This window comes from Lissotriton helveticus, chromosome 9 (assembly GCF_964261635.1).
Source record: "Lissotriton helveticus chromosome 9, aLisHel1.1, whole genome shotgun sequence".
Lineage (NCBI taxonomy): Eukaryota > Metazoa > Chordata > Amphibia > Caudata > Salamandridae > Lissotriton > Lissotriton helveticus.
In genome coordinates this window covers 1,276,508,060-1,276,531,319 of record NC_136070.1, presented here as the reverse complement: position 1 = coordinate 1,276,531,319, position 23,260 = coordinate 1,276,508,060, and the positions used below count along the sequence as shown (strand labels likewise).

At 49.8% G+C, this 23,260-nt stretch overlaps 1 protein-coding gene across 1 annotated transcript in view; it reads left to right on the top strand.

Annotated features, from left to right (window-relative positions):
• Positions 1-23,260, top strand: part of CPNE9 (copine family member 9) — a 482,542-nt gene that overhangs the window by 260,270 nt on the left and 199,012 nt on the right. The window contains exon 3 of the mRNA XM_078659325.1: positions 10,015-10,118. Within this exon, the coding sequence (XP_078515451.1) occupies positions 10,015-10,118 (104 nt within the window). The remainder of the gene's footprint in view (positions 1-10,014; positions 10,119-23,260) is intronic.

Sequence of the window (23,260 nt, the reverse complement as noted above, 5' to 3'; positions counted from 1 at the left end):
ATAGCGCATAACATAGCGCAAAACATAGCGCATAACATATAACATAGCGCATAACATAGCGCATAACATAGCGCATAACATAGCGCAAAACATAGCGCATAACATATAACATAGCGCATAACATAGCGCAACATAGCGCATAGCATAGCGCATAACATAGCGCATAACATAGCGCCTAACATAGCGCATCGCATAGCGCATAACATAACATAGCGCATAACATAGCGCATAACATAGCGCATAACATAGCGCAACATAGCGCATAGCGCATAACATAGCGCAAAACATAGCGCATAACATATAACATAGCGCATAACATAGCGCATAACATAGCGCATAACATAGCGCAAAACATAGCGCATAACATAGCGCATAACATATCGCAAAACATAGCGCATAACATATAACATAGCTTAAAACATAGCGCATAACATAGCGCATAACATATAACATAGCGCATAACATAGCGCAAAACATAGCGCAAAACATAGCGCATAACATAGCGCATAACATAGCGCAACATAGCGCATAGCATAGCGCATAGCGCATCACATAGCGCATAGCGCATCACATAGCGCATAACATAGCGCATAACATAGCGCATAACATAGCGCATAACATAGCGCATAACATAGCGCATAGCGCATCACATAGCGCATAACATAGCGCATAGCGCATAACATAGCGCATAGCGCATAACATAGCGCATAACATAGCGCATAACATAGAGCATAGCGCATAACATAGCGCATAGCGCATAACATAGCGCATAACATAGCGCATAACATAGCGCAACATAGCGCATAACATATAACATAGCGCATAACATAGCGCAAAACATAGCGCATAACATATAACATAGCGCATAACATAGCGCATAACATATAACATAGCGCATAACATAGCGCAAAACATAGCGCATAACATATAACATAGCGCATAACATAGCGCATAACATAGCGCATAACATAGCGCATAACATAGCGCATAACGCATAGCGCATAACATAGCGCATACCTAAACACAACAAAACATAGCAAAACAAAACAAAACAAAACATAGCATAACAAAACATAGCATAGCATACCAAACACAACAAAACATAGCATAGCATAACAAAACATAGCAAAACAAAGCATAACACACACCACACACACACAACCATGCACACACAACCACACACAACTATCTATCTATCTATCGCCCTCACTCTATCGCCCTCACTCTATCTGTCTATCTATCGCCCTCACTCTATCTATCGGCCTCACTCTATCTATCGGCCTCACGCTATCTATCTATCGCCCTCACGCTATCTATCTATCGGCCTCACTCTATCGGCCTCACTCTATCTATCGGCCTCACTCTATCTATCGGCCTCACTCTATCTATCGGCCTCACTCTATCTATTGGCCTCACTCTATCTATCGGCCTCACTCTATCTATCGGCCTCACTCTATCTATCGGCCTCACTCTATCTATCGCCCTCACTCTATCTATCGCCCTCACTCTATCTATCGCCCTCACTCTATCTATCGCCCTCACTCTATCTATCGCCCTCACTCTATCTATCGCCCTCACTCTATCTATCGCCCTCACTCTATATCTATCTATTGCCCTCACTCTATATCTATCTATTGCCCTCACTCTATATCTATCTATTGCCCTCACTCTATATCTATCTATTGCCCTCACTCTATATCTATATATTGCCCTCACTCTATCTATCTATCTATCGGCCTCACTCTATCTATCTATCTATCGGCCTCACTCTATCTATCTATCTATCGGCCTCACTCTATCTATCTATCTATCGGCCTCACTCTATCTATCGGCCTCACTCTATCTATCGGCCTCACTCTATCTATCTATCTATCGCCCTCTATCTATCTATCTATTGCCCTCTATCTATCTATCTATCGCCCTCTATCTATCTATCTATCACCCTCTATCTATCTATCTATCGCCCTCTATCTATCTATCTATCGCCCTCTATCTATCTATCTATCGCCCTCTATCTATCTATCTATCTATCTATCGCCCTCTATCTATCTATCTATCGCCCTCTATCTATCTATCTATCGCCCTCTATCTATCTATATATCGCCCTCTATCTATCTATCTATCGCCCTCTATCTATCTATCTATCGCCCTCACTCTATCTATCTATCTATCTATCTATCTATCTATCTATCGCCCTCATTCTATCTATTTATTTAGATACTGATTGCCATCACACTATCTATCTGTCTATCTATCTATCGCCCTCACTCTATCTATCTATCTATCGCCCTCACTCTATCTATCTATCCCACTCACTCTATCTATCGCATCACCACAGCATCACTCAGCACCACCACAGCATCACTAAGGGGCACAACAACATCACTATGCGCTACCACAGGATCATTGAATGCCACAGCATCACTAGTCGCCACCACAACATCACTCAGCGCCACCACAGCATCAATCTGTGCAACCATTCAACAACAACTGGGTCAAATATGATCTCTCAATGTTTCAAGCTTTATTACAAATGTCACAAAAAGAGGTTAGTATTTCACTTCTGTTCTTGGATTTTCGTCACAATAAAATACACTGAACATATTCTTCACAAGTTCTTTACAAAAGTTTAAGCTATTGCCATTATAAATTACAATAACTTTTATTTAAGTATTAATTCTTAAAAAAATTCAAAGCCATTGTTATTTGTAATATCAATACATCTAAGTCACGTGAATACAACACATATTGCATTACAAATGCTATAGGTGTCACGAGTTATAACTATTGGCATTGTAAATGACAAAGCTATTATTTTTGCTATTTTCAAAACCAACACATATATAAAAAATGTGTCATTTACAATACCAATAGCTCAAACTTTCCTAATGCGAGACCTTATGCATTGCAAATGCTTGTTAATACTGTATCACAAACCCAATTTTTGATTTGGTAACAGGTTACTGATTCGTAAATTGAACATCTGTACAGATATAAAAGGCATTTTTGTGGTTGCAAAAGGCCCGATTCTGCATATCCAGCCGTTTGCGACCTCAAAAAATCTTTGAACATCTGGCCCCAGGTACCCAGAGACCTAAACTAAGGGACAATGGGTGTTACCACTCCATTGTACCTATTTTCACTCTCTGTTACATCAGCAAAAACCAGGTGATTTCTTCCCAGTGCAGGACTTCTGCTGCATTTAAAACAAAACGTCCCCAATTTCCTGAACTGCCTCCTGGCGGCCTGAGGGACTCAGACTTGCTAATAATGAGACGTCGGGCGCTCCCGGCCGCCGCCGCCGCCACCATGTTTCATTTCTAATCATCGCGCGTGTGTTGTGTTCGCGCAGTGCTTGTTTGGTGTCATCTTTCATGTTCCCGCCGCGAGCGCCGCCTTGTAATAAATAGTTATGAAAAAGAACCATTAAGTTCTCTTCAAAGCGGATGAATCGTCCTTGAATCGGGCATTCGGTGGCGGAATGTTTCCCATTCAGGAAATATGGGCTGATTAATAGGATTTATGGAGTGTCATAAAGTTTGTTTTATTGAAAGACGCTGGTGTATATTTTAAAGGGGAAACACCTTTTTGCAAGGGCGGCCCCGCCGTTGGAACAGAGGAGCGTTGCCCCACTTAAATGCCTCCCAAAGTCGCAGAGATAAAAAATTAAATGGTCATTTATTACCATTTTATTTTTCGTCATCCAGCCCTGATCCAATTGTTCTTTTTGCATTTGTCACCCGAGTGGGACGGGTATGCTCAGACGTGAGTCCCGTGCTCTCCATGCCACTGGATTCAAGCTATCCTGGCTGAAGAGGGGTGAAACCCCGAAACCGGTCCTAGGATGCTTGTTTCTAGTCCAGGGAGGACCTGGACTGGCAGTTCGGGCTGGACTGTTCCCATGAGGCACAGGGTCAAGACTGATTTGCATATGGCTGGGTCCTAACTGAAATGGCATGATGAGCAAACAAACGGATTTAGGCCCAGATCACTGTGCTGGGATGAATGTATGACATTGTTCTGCATTCTATCCATCAACTGTTGGTTTTGCATTTGTCACCCCGAGTGGGATGGGTATGCTCAGACGTGAGTTCCATGCTCTTCACGCCACTGGAGTCTAGCTATCCTGGCTGAAGACGGATGATAGCCAGAAACCGGTCCTAGGATGCTTGATTCCGGTCCAGGAAAGACATGGCTTGGCAGTTCGGGCTAGACTGTTCCCATGGGGCACAGGGTCAAGACTGATTTGCGTATGGCTGGGTCCAAACTGAAATGGCATGGTGAGCAAAAAAACGATGGATTTAGGCCCAGATCTCTGTGCTGGGATGAATGTATGGCATTGTTCTGCATTCTGTCCATCAATAGTTCTTTTGGCACTCATTCTGGTTAACAGCATGTGATTAGTGTCAGGATACGTCATAGGAGTTTGCTGGTGACTGCACTCAACAAAATAAGATGTCCACAGCGGGAGGACGTGTTCGGGAAGTGTTTCTTTTTGAATTTTATATGCTTAGGCATCTACCCCCTATCCCCCCACCCTGTAGATACCAGCCACCACTGCCTTATTGGACAAAAATCCTCCATGCCCTTTTACATTTTAGGGCAGCCCTGTGCCCTTGTGCCCCAGTGAGGAACACGTTTACGCAAATCAACTGAGAGTGCTTCAATTCAGAGAGACCCGAGACATCAAGGGTGTTACCCAAAGTGCACCCCTTTTTGCGAGAGCGCCTCCTGCCCTGTCTACCAGGCTGTGTAGAGTCTGACTGTGGTGGCAGCATTTATTTATTGATGCGTGCATATGCCCTTTTACCTGTGTCCCTTCCCAGCCCAGCTCTCTTAGATGTGCTCCTGTTGGGGAAGCATCCACTGGTCCCATGTAGAGTTCTATTTTCTCTTCCATTACCGGGGTCCTTGGCCACCATTGTGTCTGGAACATGTGTGAAGATGCCTGCACATGGGGTTCCACGTGTGTATCTGGACAACTAGTGTCACTAGACTCTGTGGGCCCGATTCACAGTACTAACTTAAGACAAAATCCTAAACTTACTACCATTTTGGTATTCACAGAAGGCACTTACTCATTTTGGTATTCACAGAAGGCCCTTACTCATTTTGGTATTCACAGAAGGCACTTACTCATTTTGGTATTCACAGAAGGCCCTTACTCATTTTGGTATTCACAGAAGGCACTTACTCATTTTGGTATTCACAGAAGGCACTTACTCATTTTGGTATTCACAGAAGGCCCTTACTCATTTTGGTATTCACAGAAGGCACTTACTCATTTCGGTATTCACAGAAGGCCCTTACTCATTTTGGTATTCACAGAAGGCACTTACTCATTTTGGTATTCACAGAAGGCACTTACTCATTTCGGTATTCACGGAAGGCACTTACTCATTTCGGTATTCACAGAAGGCACTTACTCATTTTGGTATTCACAGAAGACACTGACTCATGTTGGTATTCACAGAAGGCACTTACTCATTTTGGTATTCACAGAAGGCCCTTACTCATTTTGGTATTCACAGAAGGCCCTTACTCATTTTGGTATTCACAGAAGGCACTTACTCATTTTGGTATTCACAGAAGGCACTTACTCATTTCGGTATTCACGGAAGGCACTTACTCATTTCGGTATTCACGGAAGGCACTTACTCATTTTGGTATTCACAGAAGTTAGGAGTCCTAAATGCCTTCTGTGAATACCGAAAGTCTTAAAGTTAGGATTTTTCTCAGTGTAGGAGTAGTAAAGTTAGGACCTCATGTCTCCCAACCCTAAACTAGGTAAGACTTTTGGGATGGCGACCACTGCAAGTCCTACCTGTAGAAGTATCACCTCCCCACTCTTCGTCCTTACCTGTGAGCATCACCCCCTGTGAAATGGCTCTTCATACAGAGAGGCGTCACACTCACCTGAGCCAGCCTGAACCTCAGAGGGGCAGCAGAGCCGGACGCCCTTCACTCTGGTCTTCAAGAGTGGGGAGAACCTCTCTCGGTAGGAGGAGCGCAGGGCGTATAAAGGGCCAGCCTAGCCTGACTGATGAGGCCTGGCCGCCAGCGGAGGACATGTCGTGGCCGCCACCGCCAGTATCTGGTTCAGCGTTTAACCCATCACGAGAAGGTTCTGTGCACCACCACCAAGAGAGAAAAAGGAAGATCCCGGCGTGGACCTCGTCTGGTCGCCATTGTCCCTCTAGCCTGCCTGTGCCAGGAGCAGGGCCGCCACTGCACGGAGGAGTCACCTGAGCCAAAGGAAGAGCGACAAGCTACACCTGCCCAGGAGGACCTATGTGAGAGGGTACAGGAGAGATTACCTCACTGGGCAGAGAGGACCCAGGTGACTCAGGGAAGGACAAGCCATGGTGAGGAGCTCTCCATCACCTTCAAAAGTCCAGAAGACTTGGCCAGCATCACCCCCTCCCACGCCTTGTGGCGCCTCCAACCCCCTCCTTTGTTCATGTTGGTCCTCTGCCCACACTGGTGGGCAGAGGGCACCGCCCTGAATCTGGAGGCACAGTTCTTGACCTGCATGGATTCACTGTGGCATTCACAGGTAAAGGGGCTGGTAAGGGGCACAGAGGCACAGTTGTTGATCTGCATGGGTTCACTGTGGGATTCACAGGTGAAGGGGCTGGTAAGGGGCACACAGGGCACAGTTGTTGATCTGCATGGGTTCACTGTGGGATTCACAGGTGAAGGGGCTGGTAAGAGGCACACAGGGCACAGTTGTTGATCTGCATGGGTTCACTGTGGCTTTCACAGGTCCCTCCCCTGGCAGGAGTTTGCATCAGTAGCAGAGCTCTGAGGGCACCATGACATTATCAGAGGTTTTAGTGAGTCTGGAGAAGCAGAGGGCTCGGGTAGCGGGTCTAGGACTGACCATGGAGGGCGAATCCCCGGATGTGAGGGGCTATCGATAAAGCCACTCAAGGGGCTTGTTTGTTGCTGAGGGGCCCGAAGAAGGAAAGGCCGTGAACTGCAGAAGGACAAGGCTGCTGTTCGTGGTGTGTGCACTTCCTCGACCTGCCCGTGCCTCAGTGATGCCCGAGACGAGTGGCACAAGGGCAGTGGCAGGGGTATCAATGGGCGAGCCTGGCAGAGTGGCTGCTACCCCGTGGTAACCCAAGTGACGTCTATCTGAGTGATTAGGTGTAATATAAAAAAGCAATAATAGAAAAATATATTTAAAAAGACAAAAGCATGTTATTCCATTATATAAACCTTTTATCAAAGCCGAGACAGAATACCATAAAATAATGGGGCAGAATCTTTAAAAGCCCTTGATAATATTCTATATGGGATCACAATTGTTTGTGATATTAAAATATGCTCAGGTGAGATGTATGGATGCTGAAATGAATGTTGCAGGCGCTGCCGTAGAACTCTGAGAGGACATGTCTGAGGACAGAATGCCACCTCGGAATATTTTAGTTTTGTTTACCTCATTTTCGGTGTCCCGGTTACTTGTGTGTACATTAGTCAGGGAACAATATGTTAAGGCCCATTGTTGAATAGCAGTGTTTTTGTCTGAGGTGTTATTTTACTGCACAGGACTATTAAAGATATTTAAAAGCGGCATAATTAGCAGAGTAATTACGAAGAGGTGGCGTTCGTAGCTGTCTCCCTGATGCTGTTTTATTTCACCAGAAAGCCTCATTTTTCATGGCGATGAAATAACGTTGTCTCTCCTGCATGCTGTGCTCATCTTCACGCAAATGAGGTGCCACGCGCCCTTTGTCCACGCTCTCCCGCTGAGGTCCGTGGCCCTCGTTGGCTTTTTGGATGACGTCAGGAACTTTCGAAGCGCTACGGCTTCTGTGAGCTGGCAGAGGTGGCCCCCGCCCTTGCTATGAGCAGTGTCCCAGCACCCGTGCCCATGCATGTATGCCCTCAGTCCGGGCCCAGGGGAGATGAAGGTACCGGTGGTGCAGCTGGTGCAGCGGCACCACGGCCCAGAGGTGGGAGGGGGGACGTCTTGCACCAGCTGCAGTCAGCTTAGACGTGCCCTGGCAGAATCTGGGTCTTGGCATTGTCTTTACTCTTTTGGGAGGGGGGGGGGGTGGATGACCTGGGGTGGGGGTGGCGTGGATGGGTAGAAGTTAAACGAGATCCAGAGAAGAGCGAAGGGTGAAACGAGAGGAGAAGAGAGAAAATGTGAGAGAATGGGGGAAGAAGTTATGGATCAGAGACAAAGGGTAGAGGAAAGCACAGAGGCCAGAAGGAAGGCGGTCAGCAGAGAAGGAATGAAAGTAAGGAAGCGTGAGAGAAGAGGGGGGCAGAGAGGAAGGGGACAGGGAAGAGGATGAGAGAGGAAGTGAGAGAAGAATGACAGAGATGGGAAGGAGAGAAGAGAAGGAAGGTAAGGAAGTGTGAGAAAAGAGGGTGGAGGCAGAGAGGAAAGGGACAGAGAAGAAGGTGAGGAAGGAGGTGAGAAATGGGTGGAGATAGGGAGGAGAGAAGGAAAAACAAGTAGAGTGCGGAACTTGGAGACTGGCTGAGCAGGAGAACAGCTGTCATTAGTGCAGCAGGTGCAGTGACGTCGGGGTACAGGGGTGCACCCTAGTTTCTATTCTTTAATACCCACCTTGGGCCCCACTTTCTTTGCTTGTTTTTGGGCTATGACAGCCCGGACAACGGGGATCTGTGATTCTGGCCCCAGTACCTCTGCCCCCTAGCGCCTCGCTACTCAAAATCAGCTTATAGCGCCCACCAGTGACAGCTTCTAGCTCCACTCCAGAGCTGTGCGCACTGCCCAACAATGCTGGCGTTTGTTTAGTGCCCAGCAGTGCCAGCTCCTCTTCTACCGCCCTAGTGGCCCTGCGCTGCCCAGCAGCCCCTACGATCCTTGGCCTCTCTGCTGAGAGTGCTGCCAGGAGAGGCCATGCTGGGATACCTATAATGGCAGATTTTACCCACGAAGTAGGTCAGTGGGAAACAGGAATATTGATACGTAGTTGAACCGCGTGTGGTGTCCGACTGAAGACAGAAGTAACAGGAGTGATGGACGTGAAGAAAGAATGAATGACTCTTGCTGTGTGAGACAGAGACATTTGTAAAGTAAAAAGGGCGCACTGGACTAAATGAGCAACAACGAAGTGAGCGAGTTCCCAATAGGTCAGAGCCTCTGAAAGTGCGGTAGGGATGGGGCAGAGTCAGTCGAGCCACGGAAGCATGAGGCGTGACTGACTCTTGCTCCAGTTTCAGCACACATCAGGCCTGGTGCGCTTGGCGCCCTTCAAGGCGCTGTACAGATGAGTGTCCCCCCGCCCCTCGCCTGCCTGACAGCTGCTCAAGAGCCCTGTCACCGCACATCAGTCGTGTCCTTCCGCCCTGGCAGCCCTGTCACCGCACATCAGTCGTGTCCTTCCGCCCTGGCTGCTTGCCTCAGGTCACGCAGGCGGAGATGGCAGGCCGCCTCGGGGCGCCTTGAGGCAGGGCGCTCTGGCCACCCGTCGGGCAGCTGTTACGCCACCTCCCTGTCAGACATTGACGTGTCACTCTCTTCCTTGCAGGACATCGCCACCATGCAGCTGTTACGCCACCTCCCTGTCAGACACTGACCTGTTACTCCCTTCCTTGCAGGATATCGCCACCATGCAGCTGTTACGCCACCTCCCTGTCAGACACTGACATGCCACTCTCTTCCTTGCAGGACATCGCCTCCATGCCATGCAGCTGTTACGCCACCTCCCTGTCAGACACTGACGTGTCACTCTCTTCCTTGCAGGACATTGCCACCATGCAGCTGTTACGCCCCCTCCCTGTCAGACATTGACATGTCACTCTCTTCCTTGCAGGACATCGCCACTATGCAGCTGTTACGCCACCTCCCTGTCAGACATTGACGTGTCACTCCCTTCCTTGCAGGACATCGCCACCATGCAGCAGTTACGCCACCTCCCTGTCAGACATTGACGTGTCACTCACTCTCTTCCTTGCAGGACATCGCCACCATGCAGCTGTTACGCCACCTCCCAGTCAGACATTGACGTGTCACTCTCTTCCTTGCAGGACATCGCCACCATGCAGCTGTGCGCCAACAAGCTGGACAAGAAGGACTTCTTCGGCAAGTCGGACCCCTTCCTGGTGTTTTACCGAAGCAACGAGGACGGGACGTGAGTAATCTGCGGGCAGTATTTATTCTGATAGTAACGGATCCATTGTATTGTGATTGCATTTATATAGCGCTCACCACCCATGGCAAGGCAGCGAAGCGCTGTGCGCCGAGTAGCACAGAACATGCAAGGGAGAGAGAATCATCAGCACATGCCAGGGAGAAAGAATCATCAGCACAGGAGAGAGAATCATCAGCACATGCCAGGGGGAGAGAATCATCAGCACATGAGAGAGAATCATCAGCACATGAGAGAGAATCATCAGCACATGAGAGAGAATCATCAGCACATGAGAGAGAATCATCAGCACATGCAAGGGAGAGAGAATCATCAGCACATGCCAGGGAGAGTAAATCATCAGCACAGGAGAGAGAATCATCAGCACATGCCAGGGGGAGAGAATCATCAGCACATGCCAGGTAGAGAGAATCATCAGCACAGGAGAGAGAATCATCAGCACACGAGAGAGAATCATCAGCACATGAGAAAGAATCATCAGCACATGAGAGAGAATCATCAGCACATGAGAGAGAATCATTAGCACATGAGAGAGAATCATCAGCACATGCAAGGGAGAGAGAATCATCAGCACATGCAAGGGAGAGAGAATCATCAGCACATGCCAGGGAGAGAGAATCATCAGCACATGCCAGGGAGAGAGAATCATCAGCACATGCCAGGGGGAGAGAATCATCAGCACATGAGAGAGAATCATCAGCACATGAGAGAGAATCATCAGCACATGAGAGAGAATCATCAGCACATGAGAGAGAATCATCAGCACATGAGAGAGAATCATCAGAACATGCAAGGGGGAGAGAATCATCAGCACATGCCAGGGAGAGAGAATCATCAGCACAGGAGAGAGAATCATCAGCACATGCCAAGGAGAGAGAATCATCAGCACAGGAGAGAGAATCATCAGCACATGCCAGGGGGAGAGAATCATCAGCACATGAGAGAGTATCATCAGCACATGAGAGAGAATCATCAGCACATGAGAGAGAATCATCAGCACATGAGAGAGAATCATCAGCACATGCAAGGGAGAGAGAATCATCAGCACATGCAAGGGAGAGAGAATCATCAGCACATGCCAGGGAGAGAGAATCATCAGCACAGGAGAGAGAATCATCAGCACATACCAGGGAGAGAGTATCATCAGCACAGGAGAGAGAATAATCAGCACATGCCAGGGGGAGAGAATCATCAACACATGAGAGAGAATCATCAGCACATGAGAGAGAATCATCAGCACATGAGAGAGAATCATCAGAACATGCCAGGGAGAGAGAATCATCAGCACATGAGAGAGAATCATCAGCACATAAGAGAGAATCATCAGCACATGAGAGAGAATCATCAGCACATGCAAGGGAGAGAGAATAATCAGCACATGCAAGGGAGAGAGAATCATCAGCACATACCAGGGAGAGAATCATCAGCACATGCCAGGGAGAGAGAATCATCAGCACATGCCAGGGGGAGAGAATCATCAGCACATGCAAGGGAGAGAGAATTATCAGCACATGCCAGGGAGAGTAAATCATCAGCACAGGAGAGAGAATCATCAGCACATGCCAGGGGGAGAGAATCATCAGCACATGAGAGAGAATCATCAGCACAGGAGAGAGAATCATCAGCACATGCCAGGGGGAGAGAATCATCAGCACATGCCAGGTAGAGAGAATCATCAGCACAGGAGAGAGAATCATCAGCACATGCCAGGGGGAGAGAATTATCAGCACATGAGAGAGAATCATCAGCACAGGAGAGAGAATCATCAGCACATGCCAGGGGGAGAGAATCATCAGCACATGCCAGGTAGAGAGAATCATCAGCACAGGAGAGAGAATCATCAGCACATGCCAGGGAGAGAGAATCATCAGCACAGGAGAGAGAATCATCAGCACATGAGAGAGAATCATCAGCACATGAGAGAGAATCATCAGCACATGAGAGAGAATCATCAGCACATGCAAGGGAGAGAGAATCATCATCACATGCCAGGGAGAGAGAATCATCAGCACAGGAGAGAGAATCATCAGCACATGCCAGGGGGAGAGAATCATCAGCACATGAGAGAGAATCATCAGCACATGAGAGAGAATCATCAGCACATGAGAGAGAATCATCAGCACATGAGAGAGAATCATCAGCACATGAGAGAGAATCATCAGCACATGCAAGGGAGAGAGAATCATCAGCACATGCAAGGGAGAGAGAATCATCAGCACAGGAGAGAGAATCATCAGCACATGCCAGGGGGAGAGAATCATCAGCACATGAGAGAGAATCATCAGCACAGGAGAGAGAATCATCAGCACATGCCAGGGGGAGAGAATCATCAGCACATGCCAGGTAGAGAGAATCATCAGCACAGGAGAGAGAATCATCAGCACATGCCAGGGAGAGAGAATCATCAGCACAGGAGAGAGAATCATCAGCACATGAGAGAGAATCATCAGCACATGAGAAAGAATCATCAGCACATGAGAGAGAATCATCAGCACATGAGAGAGAATCATTAGCACATGAGAGAGAATCATCAGCACATGCAAGGGAGAGAGAATCATCAGCACATGCAAGGGAGAGAGAATCATCAGCACATGCCAGGGAGAGAGAATCATCAGCACAGGAGAGAGAATCATCAGCACATGCCAGGGAGAGAGAATCATCAGCACATGCCAGGGGGAGAGAATCATCAGCACATGAGAGAGAATCATCAGCACATGAGAGAGAATCATCAGCACATGAGAGAGAATCATCAGAACATGCAAGGGGGAGAGAATCATCAGCACATGCCAGGGAGAGAGAATCATCAGCACAGGAGAGAGAATCATCAGCACATGCCAAGGAGAGAGAATCATCAGCACAGGAGAGAGAATCATCAGCACATGCCAGGGGGAGAGAATCATCAGCACATGAGAGAGTATCATCAGCACATGAGAGAGAATCATCAGCACATGAGAGAGAATCATCAGCACATGAGAGAGAATCATCAGCACATGCAAGGGAGAGAGAATCATCAGCACATGCCAGGGAGAGAGAATCATCAGCACAGGAGAGAGAATCATAAGCACATACCAGGGAGAGAGAATCATCAGCACAGGAGAGAGAATAATCAGCACATGCCAGGGGGAGAGAATCATCAGCACATGAGAGAGAATCATCAGCACATGAGAGAGAATCATCAGCACATGAGAGAGAATCATCAGCACATGAGAGAGAATCATCAGCACATAAGAGAGAATCATCAGAACATGCCAGGGAGAGAGAATCATCAGCACATGAGAGAGAATCATCAGCACATAAGAGAGAATCATCAGCACATGAGAGAGAATCATCAGCACATGCAAGGGAGAGAGAATAATCCGCACATGCAAGGGAGAGAGAATCATCAGCACATACCAGGGAGAGAATCATCAGCACATGCCAGGGAGAGAGAATCATCAGCACATGCCAGGGGGAGAGAATCATCAGCACATGCAAGGGAGAGAGAATTATCAGCACATGCCAGGGAGAGTAAATCATCAGCACAGGAGAGAGAATCATCAGCACATGCCAGGGGGAGAGAATCATCAGCACATGATAGAGAATCATCAGCACAGGAGAGAGAATCATCAGCACATGCCAGGGGGAGAGAATCATCAGCACATGCCAGGGAGAGAGAATCATCAGCACAGGAGAGAGAATCATCAGCACATGCCAAGGAGAGAGAATCATCAGCACAGGAGAGAGAATCATCAGCACATGCCAGGGGGAGAGAATCATCAGCACATGAGAGAGTATCATCAGCACATGAGAGAGAATCATCAGCACATGAGAGAGAATCATCAGCACATGAGAGAGAATCATCAGCACATGCCAGGGAGAGAGAATCATCAGCACATGCCAGGGAGAGAGAATCATCAGCACAGGAGAGAGAATCATAAGCACATACCAGGGAGAGAGAATCATCAGCACAGGAGAGAGAATAATCAGCACATGCCAGGGGGAGAGAATCATCAGCACATGAGAGAGAATCATCAGCACATGAGAGAGAATAATCAGCACACGAGAGAGAATCATCAGCACATGAGAGAGAATCATCAGCACATAAGAGAGAATCATCAGAACATGCCAGGGAGAGAGAATCATCAGCACATGAGAGAGAATCATCAGCACATAAGAGAGAATCATCAGCACATGAGAGAGAATCATCAGCACATGAAAGGGAGAGACAATAATCAGCACATGCAAGGGAGAGAGAATCATCAGCACATACCAGGGAGAGAATCATCAGCACATGCCAGGGAGAGAGAATCATCAGCACATGCCAGGGGGAGAGAATCATCAGCACATGATAGAGAATCATCAGCACAGGAGAGAGAATCATCAGCACATGCCAGGGGGAGAGAATCATCAGCACATGCCAGGTAGAGAGAATCATCAGCAGAGGAGAGAGAATCATCAGCACATGCCAGGTAGAGAGAATCATCAGCACAGGAGAGAGAATCATCAGCACAGGAGAGAGAATCATCAGCACAGGAGAGAGAATCATCAGCACATGCCAGGGGGAGAGAATCATCAGCACATGAGAGAGAATCATCAGCACAGGAGAGAGAATCATCAGCACATGCCAGGGGGAGAGAATCATCAGCACATGCCAGGTAGAGAGAATCATCAGCACAGGAGAGAGAATCATCAGCACATGCCAGGGGGAGAGAATCATCAGCACATGAGAGAGAATCATCAGCACAGGAGAGAGAATCATCAGCACATGCCAGGGGGAGAGAATCATCAGCACATGCCAGGTAGAGAGAATCATCAGCACAGGAGAGAGAATCATCAGCACATGCCAGGGAGAGAGAATCATCAGCACAGGAGAGAGAATCATCAGCACATGAGAGAGAATCATCAGCACATGAGAGAGAATCATCAGCACATGAGAGAGAATCATCAGCACATGCAAGGGAGAGAGAATCATCAGCACATGCCAGGGAGAGAGAATCATCAGCACAGGAGAGAGAATCATCAGCACATGCCAGGGGGAGAGAATCATCAGCACATGAGAGAGAATCATCAGCACATGAGAGAGAATCATCAGCACATGAGAGAGAATCATCAGCACATGAGAGAGAATCATCAGCACATGCAAGGGAGAGAGAATCATCAGCACATGCAAGGGAGAGAGAATCATCAGCACAGGAGAGAGAATCATCAGCACATGCCAGGGGGAGAGAATCATCAGCACATGAGAGAGAATCATCAGCACAGGAGAGAGAATGATCAGCACATGCCAGGGGGAGAGAATCATCAGCACATGCCAGGTAGAGAGAATCATCAGCACAGGAGAGAGAATCATCAGCACATGCCAGGGAGAGAGAATCATCAGCACAGGAGAGAGAATCATCAGCACATGAGAGAGAATCATCAGCACATGAGAAAGAATCATCAGCACATGAGAGAGAATCATCAGCACATGAGAGAGAATCATTAGCACATGAGAGAGAATCATCAGCACATGCAAGGGAGAGAGAATCATCAGCACATGCAAGGGAGAGAGAATCATCAGCACATGCCAGGGAGAGAGAATCATCAGCACAGGAGAGAGAATCATCAGCACATGCCAGGGAGAGAGAATCATCAGCACATGCCAGGGGGAGAGAATCATCAGCACATGAGAGACAATCATCAGCACATGAGAGAGAATCATCAGCACATGAGAGAGAATCATCAGCACATGAGAGAGAATCATCAGAACATGCAAGGGGGAGAGAATCATCAGCACATGCCAGGGAGAGAGAATCATCAGCACAGGAGAGAGAATCATCAGCACATGCCAAGGAGAGAGAATCATCAGCACAGGAGAGAGAATCATCAGCACATGCCAGGGGGAGAGAATCATCAGCACATGAGAGAGTATCATCAGCACATGAGAGAGAATCATCAGCACAGGAGAGAGAATCATCAGCACATGCCAGGGGGAGAGAATCATCAGCACATGAGAGAGAATCATCAGCACATGAGAGAGAATCATCAGCACATGAGAGAGAATCATCAGCACATGAGAGAGAATCATCAGCACATGCAAGGGAGAGAGAATCATCAGCACATGCAAGGGAGAGAGAATCATCAGCACAGGAGAGAGAATCATCAGCACATGCCAGGGGGAGAGAATCATCAGCACATGAGAGAGAATCATCAGCACAGGAGAGAGAATCATCAGCACATGCCAGGGGGAGAGAATCATCAGCACATGCCAGGTAGAGAGAATCATCAGCACAGGAGAGAGAATCATCAGCACATGCCAGGGAGAGAGAATCATCAGCACAGGAGAGAGAATCATCAGCACATGAGAGAGAATCATCAGCACATGAGAAAGAATCATCAGCACATGAGAGAGAATCATCAGCACATGAGAGAGAATCATTAGCACATGAGAGAGAATCATCAGCACATGCAAGGGAGAGAGAATCATCAGCACATGCAAGGGAGAGAGAATCATCAGCACATGCCAGGGAGAGAGAATCATCAGCACAGGAGAGAGAATCATCAGCACATGCCAGGGAGAGAGAATCATCAGCACATGCCAGGGGGAGAGAATCATCAGCACATGAGAGACAATCATCAGCACATGAGAGAGAATCAACAGCACATGAGAGAGAATCATCAGCACATGAGAGAGAATCATCAGAACATGCAAGGGGGAGAGAATCATCAGCACATGCCAGGGAGAGAGAATCATCAGCACAGGAGAGAGAATCATCAGCACATGCCAAGGAGAGAGAATCATCAGCACAGGAGAGAGAATCATCAGCACATGCCAGGGGGAGAGAATCATCAGCACATGAGAGAGTATCATCAGCACATGAGAGAGAATCATCAGCACATGAGAGAGAATCATCAGCACATGAGAGAGAATCATCAGCACATGCAAGGGAGAGAGAATCATCAGCACATGCCAGGGAGAGAGAATCATCAGCACAGGAGAGAGAATCATAAGCACATACCAGGGAGAGAGAATCATCAGCACAGGAGAGAGAATAATCAGCACATGCCAGGGGGAGAGAATCATCAGCACATGAGAGAGAATCATCAGCACATGAGAGAGAATCATCAGCACATGAGAGAGAATCATCAGCACATAAGAGAGAATCATCAGAACATGCCAGGGAGAGAGAATCATCAGCACATGAGAGAGAATCATCAGCACATAAGAGAGAATCATCAGTGTTGGACAGGAACTTCTCCAGGTGGGAGAGGGCAGACCTCTGGAAGGGGGTGCAGAGGGTGGGAGAGCCCCCCTCTGACCCCGGTGCATTATTGATTGAAGCCGGAGCCCACCCGGCGTTTTCCCGTGATCGCAGCCGAGGGGGAGTGAAAGCTGTTGCCGGGCCGCTGCCTAGAGCGACCCGGAAGTCCCGCCTCCTGACCCCCAGGGCCGCGCTGCCAGTGGCGGCCCCGGCGGAAGTCAGGCGGAGGGGAGAGCGAGACAAAGCCAGGCGGGAGGCGAGAGGAGCAGCCGGCTCCGTCCTCGAGGCTCCAGAGTGAAGGGGAGCCCGCCCGCGGTCCCAGCCGAGCCGCCGAGGAGCCGCCCTGCCACCCAGAGACCCGGTGAGTGTCTACAAAGGGAGAGGGGCGTCGGGACACATTGTCGGTGTCCGCCCCTCCCCCGTAGCGCGATCTTGCGCGCACTACTGTGTGAAGCCCGAGGGCTTCAGGGGGCATTGCGTGATTCCCGAGTCCCCCGTGAGGGACTCCAACGTGGGCAGTCATTATTCATTTTGAGAGCCATGAGGCTCTGAGGGGGCATTCTGTTCTTTGAGCCAGAGAGGCTCCAGGGCCCCATAGTTGATCTTCGAGCCCCGAGAGGCTCACAGCCAGATTCATTCCGCGAGCCCGGCGAGGCTCATTGCCCACATCATAGTGAGAGCCCTGAGAGGCTCTGGGGGCATTTCATTGTTTTAAAGCGCAGAAGCTCTGGGGTGCCATAATATTTGTTTAGAACCCAGCGAGGTTCTGGAGGGGCAGTTAGTGGTCAGAGCCCCGTGGCTCCCACACTGTGTTTTGCCCCATTGTGTTCCTGAGCCCAAGAGTTTCCAACGTTTGCCTAACTGTTATTTACAACTGTCCAGCACTTAGTGGACAGTTGCTACGTTTAGGCTTGTGTGCTGTGCTGCCTGCGCAGACCCCCTGACACTGAGACTCAGGGCATTCCGCCCCTTTCAAGGCCAGTTGGCCTGAGGGACATTTTGAGTGTTTTGCTACGTGCACCCTGCGCATTGTAATTTATTGCTGATGATTCTTGCGCAACTGTTCTATGCACCTCTGAATGTGTTTTTATGCGTCATGTGCTTTGCGTTTACACCGCTGAATGTAGGTTCTGCATCATGTGTTTCCTTCCCCTGCACCTCTGAATGTGTTTTTATGCGTCATGTGCCTTTACACCTCTGAATGAATGTCATGCATTGCATCATGTGTATGTTCTTACACCCCTACAGGTATTGTGATACATAGGTGGTTGTTTTCTCCCTAGTACAGGTGGTGCTAGTGAGGTCCTGTTACCAGTAGATACTGGTTGTGTGCTATTTTGTGCTAAAGTACATTTATATTTTACCTTCTAAGTGCTATTTCTGAAAGTGCTACTTCTGATTCCTGACAGTGGTCCAGGCGGCCCTGTCTTGTACATATCCCCTGTAAATTCTGCCCGTGCCTCTGGCACATTGTAAAGTGTGTGTTTTATCTAATGTGTTTTGGTGTAATACAAAGGCTATTTTTATATAACCTTGTGTGGAGTTTCCTTTGTGGTGGGCCTTTGGTTGTTGTTGCTGGGGTGCGTGCGCAAATACTTAGCCTACATCGCCTCCAAGTTTAGCCTTGCTGCTCGCGCCACGTTACCTAGAGGGTGAGTAGGGGTTATCTTGGCGTGTAACTCCCTTGCCCTGACTTGGGGGTGGTGGTCTCTGGCTGACTTTGGCGAAAGCCCTGGCCAGCCAGGGATCCCATTTCCAACATTGGCGGCAAGCGGTGGGATAAGGATTTGTGTTTGCCTTGTACCACAGTAGTAACTGGCCACACCACAAAACTCTGCATTTTAGATGACCACATTTTAGGGGATTGTTTTTGGGAAGTTTCATATTTTCTTCTCCTGAAGGTATCCATTGTGTAATTGTGTCAAGTACATTTGTCCCCCACCCTGCGCCCAGAGTCGGTACCTGTGTCACTTGTGGTCAGGTTGAGGAATCAGGGGTGGTAGAAACTGCCTTACCAGTCCGAGGGGAGGGTTGTGTGTGGATGAATGGTGTGTGGCACTAGGCAAGTGAGTGTGAGTTCTCTGGGGTAGAGAGCTTGCTGATACCTTTGTGAATTGTGTACTCCTGTGTTAGCTCAGACCCCTAGGTTCCCTGTGTGATCTTGTCTCTAGAACGTCTGCCAAGATGGAGCTTGTCTTTGATTTCAGTGATCTAGATACCTACAGTACGTGGGAGCTGGTAAGGTTCTGTGACGAGAGAGACCTAGGGAGGGGTGAGTCAAACTGGTACGACCTTAGGGACCGCCTGGTCAGATGGCAAGAGGGTCACTGGGATCGTGAGCGCAGTGAGGAAAGGGTCTGGGCCCCACACCAGGAGGGTGGTGGGTCTGTGGGGAGCCCTGAAGATTCAGAAGAGGAGGAAGAAGATGACAGCACCTGGACGCCAGTAGAGAGTAGAGACCCCATAGATAGGGAGTCCCTTGCTGGGTCCAGTGTAGGAGGCAGCGCCTCATCCCTTTCCCTGTCCCCAGAGGAGCTGGAAGATAGGAGGAGAGAAAGGGAGCACCAGCTGGCTTTAGAAAAGCTCAGGTTGGAGCATGCCCAGGCTATGGCGCAGCTGGAGCTTAGGAAGCAACAGCTAGAGACCGAGATGGTCTTAGCGCAGGAAAGGATAGAGGAGGCTGAGAGGGCCTCCACCAGAGGCAAAGTAGCTCTGGAGGATAGACTATCCCCTGCGCGCAGTTTTAATTTTCTGGATTCCCCAGGGAGGGCTGAGTCCAGTGGTGGCAGCTGTTTAGACTTCAGTGCAGAAAGTCCCCTACCCCGTGCCCAACGTATGGTCCCTTGTTCCCAAGAGGAGGAGTTAAGGTTGAAGTTCAGGGGCAGTAGGAAACTGCCTCACCAGAGTTGGTTTTTTTTATGGATGACTGTTCTGATGCAATGTGGGATTGGCTGGAGGCTAGCTCGGATGATGAGAGAGACGGAGTACTGAATATGTTTCTCAAAGAGCAGTTGCTCAATGTTGTTTGTCCAGAGTTGCGCCAGCACCTGTTGAAGTCTGAATCCCTTAGTCCAAGTGAGCTTGCAGATGAAGCAGACCGCTGGGAGAGTGCTAAAGGTTCTCTAGAGTCATTAGGGAGTGACTCCAAAAGTAGTGGTTCAGGTATCTTCCAGCCCAGCGTGGTGGAGGAGGCTCAGTGTAGCCCAGCTAGGTCCCAGGATAGCGAGGAGGGTGTAGGGGCTCACTGCCTGGCTCAGTGGAGCAGGAGTGAGGGGGAGACCGAGGTTCCCCGGACGCCCGAAGCCCTGCCTCAGGACTTGGATGGTTTCTGTAGGGAACACCAGGTTGGGGACCTAGGCTGTCCTGTTAGTCCACTTGAGGAAGATCTCCTAGTGAGTAGAGGACCTGGAGCGTCTGTAACCAGAGCTCCTATGGTTCTAGAGTCTGGCAGTACCGCTCCGGTAGGGAGGGTACAGGAGTCCAGAGTGAGGAGTGATTGGGGGAGTTCCCCAGTGGAAGGACCAGTGGGTCAGGGACTACCCAGTTGGGCTAGGTTCCCGTGTAGTGACCATGGTAACACCACTTCTGGTCTGGGGGATCGTCACGCACTGTCAGGTGGACAGAGGGCGGGAGATCTGCGCCAGACAGACAGTCACACAACATATGTCTCATTTGTTAGCCTCAGGGGGATGGAGTGTAAGTCCCCAGAAGTCCTGGAGTGCCAGGCAATTGTTCCACCGAAGGTTTTAGACCAGAGGTTGGAAGGCCAGGTTCAGGATCAGCCTGACCTGAAGGGTAGGATGACTGTAACCAGTGTCCTGACCGGTTCTTCTTCCAGAGGAACTTCTCCAGGTGGGAGAGGGCAGACCTCTGGAAGGGGGTGCAGAGGGTGGGAGAGCCCCCCTCTGACCCCGGTGCAACCTGAGTGGATAAGCCCTGGGTTGGAATGGCGTTCTAGGTGTACCCCTCGCCGGAGGAGGAGGAACCCTAGGAGAAGAGGTAAGGGGAGGAGAGCCTTCCCTGAGACTCCTGGTCCGCCTGAGGTTGTAGGCCCTAGGCTGGAGAACCAGTGGCAGTCTAGTCCTGTCTTGCAGACAGGAAGAGTGGAAAATGGCCGCTATGTGCCAGGGGTTACTACCCCCCGCTCTGCGAATTGTCAAGGACCAGTGGCACCTGGGTGGCCCAGGGCCTGGTCCTGGCCGCGGACAGCTCGGGAGTACCAGTGGGGTAGCCCAGTTGGTCCGGATAGTGGTTCTAGAAGGAATCCCATGGGTTCACCGTGGCGTAGAACAGGAGGGTGTCCCTGCAGTTGCGGGCCTGCATCCGTGTTCTATCGCCCCAAGCAGGGAAGTCCATCACGGTGGTGATTGGTCTCCCCTGCGTTTTGGCTGGAAGGGGGTTATGTTGGACTTTGGCCCTTAGGGCAGGTTCACCCCTAGACTTTTTGCTGGAAATGGTGACCTGGAGATGGTGATTTTTGGATTGTGCGCACTTTCACTGTGTCCCAGTGGAAAGTGCGTGCGCACTCTGAGTGCATGTGCTGAGCTAGGCCTGCCCGCCCATAGGAATGCATGGGGAATGTATGTGTCCCTGGTAGTTCCTGATGCGTGGGGTGTACAGGCTTGAGTTTAGTATGTGTGAACTCGTGAGAGTGAATGCTGCGAGATGGTGTATGCAGCATGTATGTGTCTAGTAGAGAAGTGCCATTTCTAGACATGGCTGTACGTGTGCTGTGAGGGTGCTGGCGTGTGATTGGCTGGAGCTGGCTGGCATGCCAGGCTCCAGGAAGTCTGGATGGGTCTGCCCGGTGGTGAGTGGGAGATCTGCATGAGTAATGTGTGGGAGGACTGTACCTGTGTCCTGGATGGGCTGGGTTTTCCCCACACAATGCTGGCTCCGCCCCCCTGTGGTGTGTCTAATGACCCAGGCCCTGCCAGTGAATAGAGAGGGTGGTTGAGGTAAACAGAGTACTCAAGAACCAGCTGCGACTGGTTCCGCCCCCACTCTGCACCTTCAGACAAAGGGAAATACTGTATAAAAATGGGGCTGTGTCCCCACTGAAATTGTTCTACTTTTGGATCCTTGCCAGAGGGGGGCTGCTGCTGCTGCTGGGGCCAAGAGGACCGCCACTAGGCTTGTCTCCCTGCCTGGAGACCCAGTGTGCTGGCTCTGGCCCTGCCTTGCCCCTCTGCCTGCTTCCAGACCCTGCTGGAGCTTTTGCTTTTTGCTTAGAGTGCCTGGAGGCGCTCTTATTTGATTTATAGCGCTAGGAGCGCTTTCCTGGTGCCCCAGCCCTCAATAGCGCTTTGCTTATATTTCTAGCGCTAGGAGCGCTTTCCTTTGCTCCCAGAGCGCTTGGGAGCGCTTTATCGACATTGCCGGTGCCCACCCGGCATTGGAACTGACTTTGCCGATTTTCGGCATTAGCGAGTGCCACCTCGCTTTACTTTTAATTTGAGGGCCGGTGCCACCCGGCATTGCCCCGTGGAGATTTTATTGATTGAAGCCGGAGCCCACCCGGCGTTTTCCCGTGATCGCAGCCGAGGGGGAGTGAAAGCTGTTGCCGGGCCGCTGCCTAGAGCGACCCGGAAGTCCCGCCTCCTGACCCCCAGGGCCGCGCTGCCAGTGGCGGCCCCGGCGGAAGTCAGGCGGAGGGGAGAGCGAGACAAAGCCAGGCGGGAGGCGAGAGGAGCAGCCGGCTCCGTCCTCGAGGCTCCAGAGTGAAGGGGAGCCCGCCCGCGGTCCCAGCCGAGCCGCCGAGGAGCCGCCCTGCCACCCAGAGACCCGGTGAGTGTCTACAAAGGGAGAGGGGCGTCGGGACACATTGTCGGTGTCCGCCCCTCCCCCGTAGCGCGATCTTGCGCGCACTACTGTGTGAAGCCCGAGGGCTTCAGGGGGCATTGC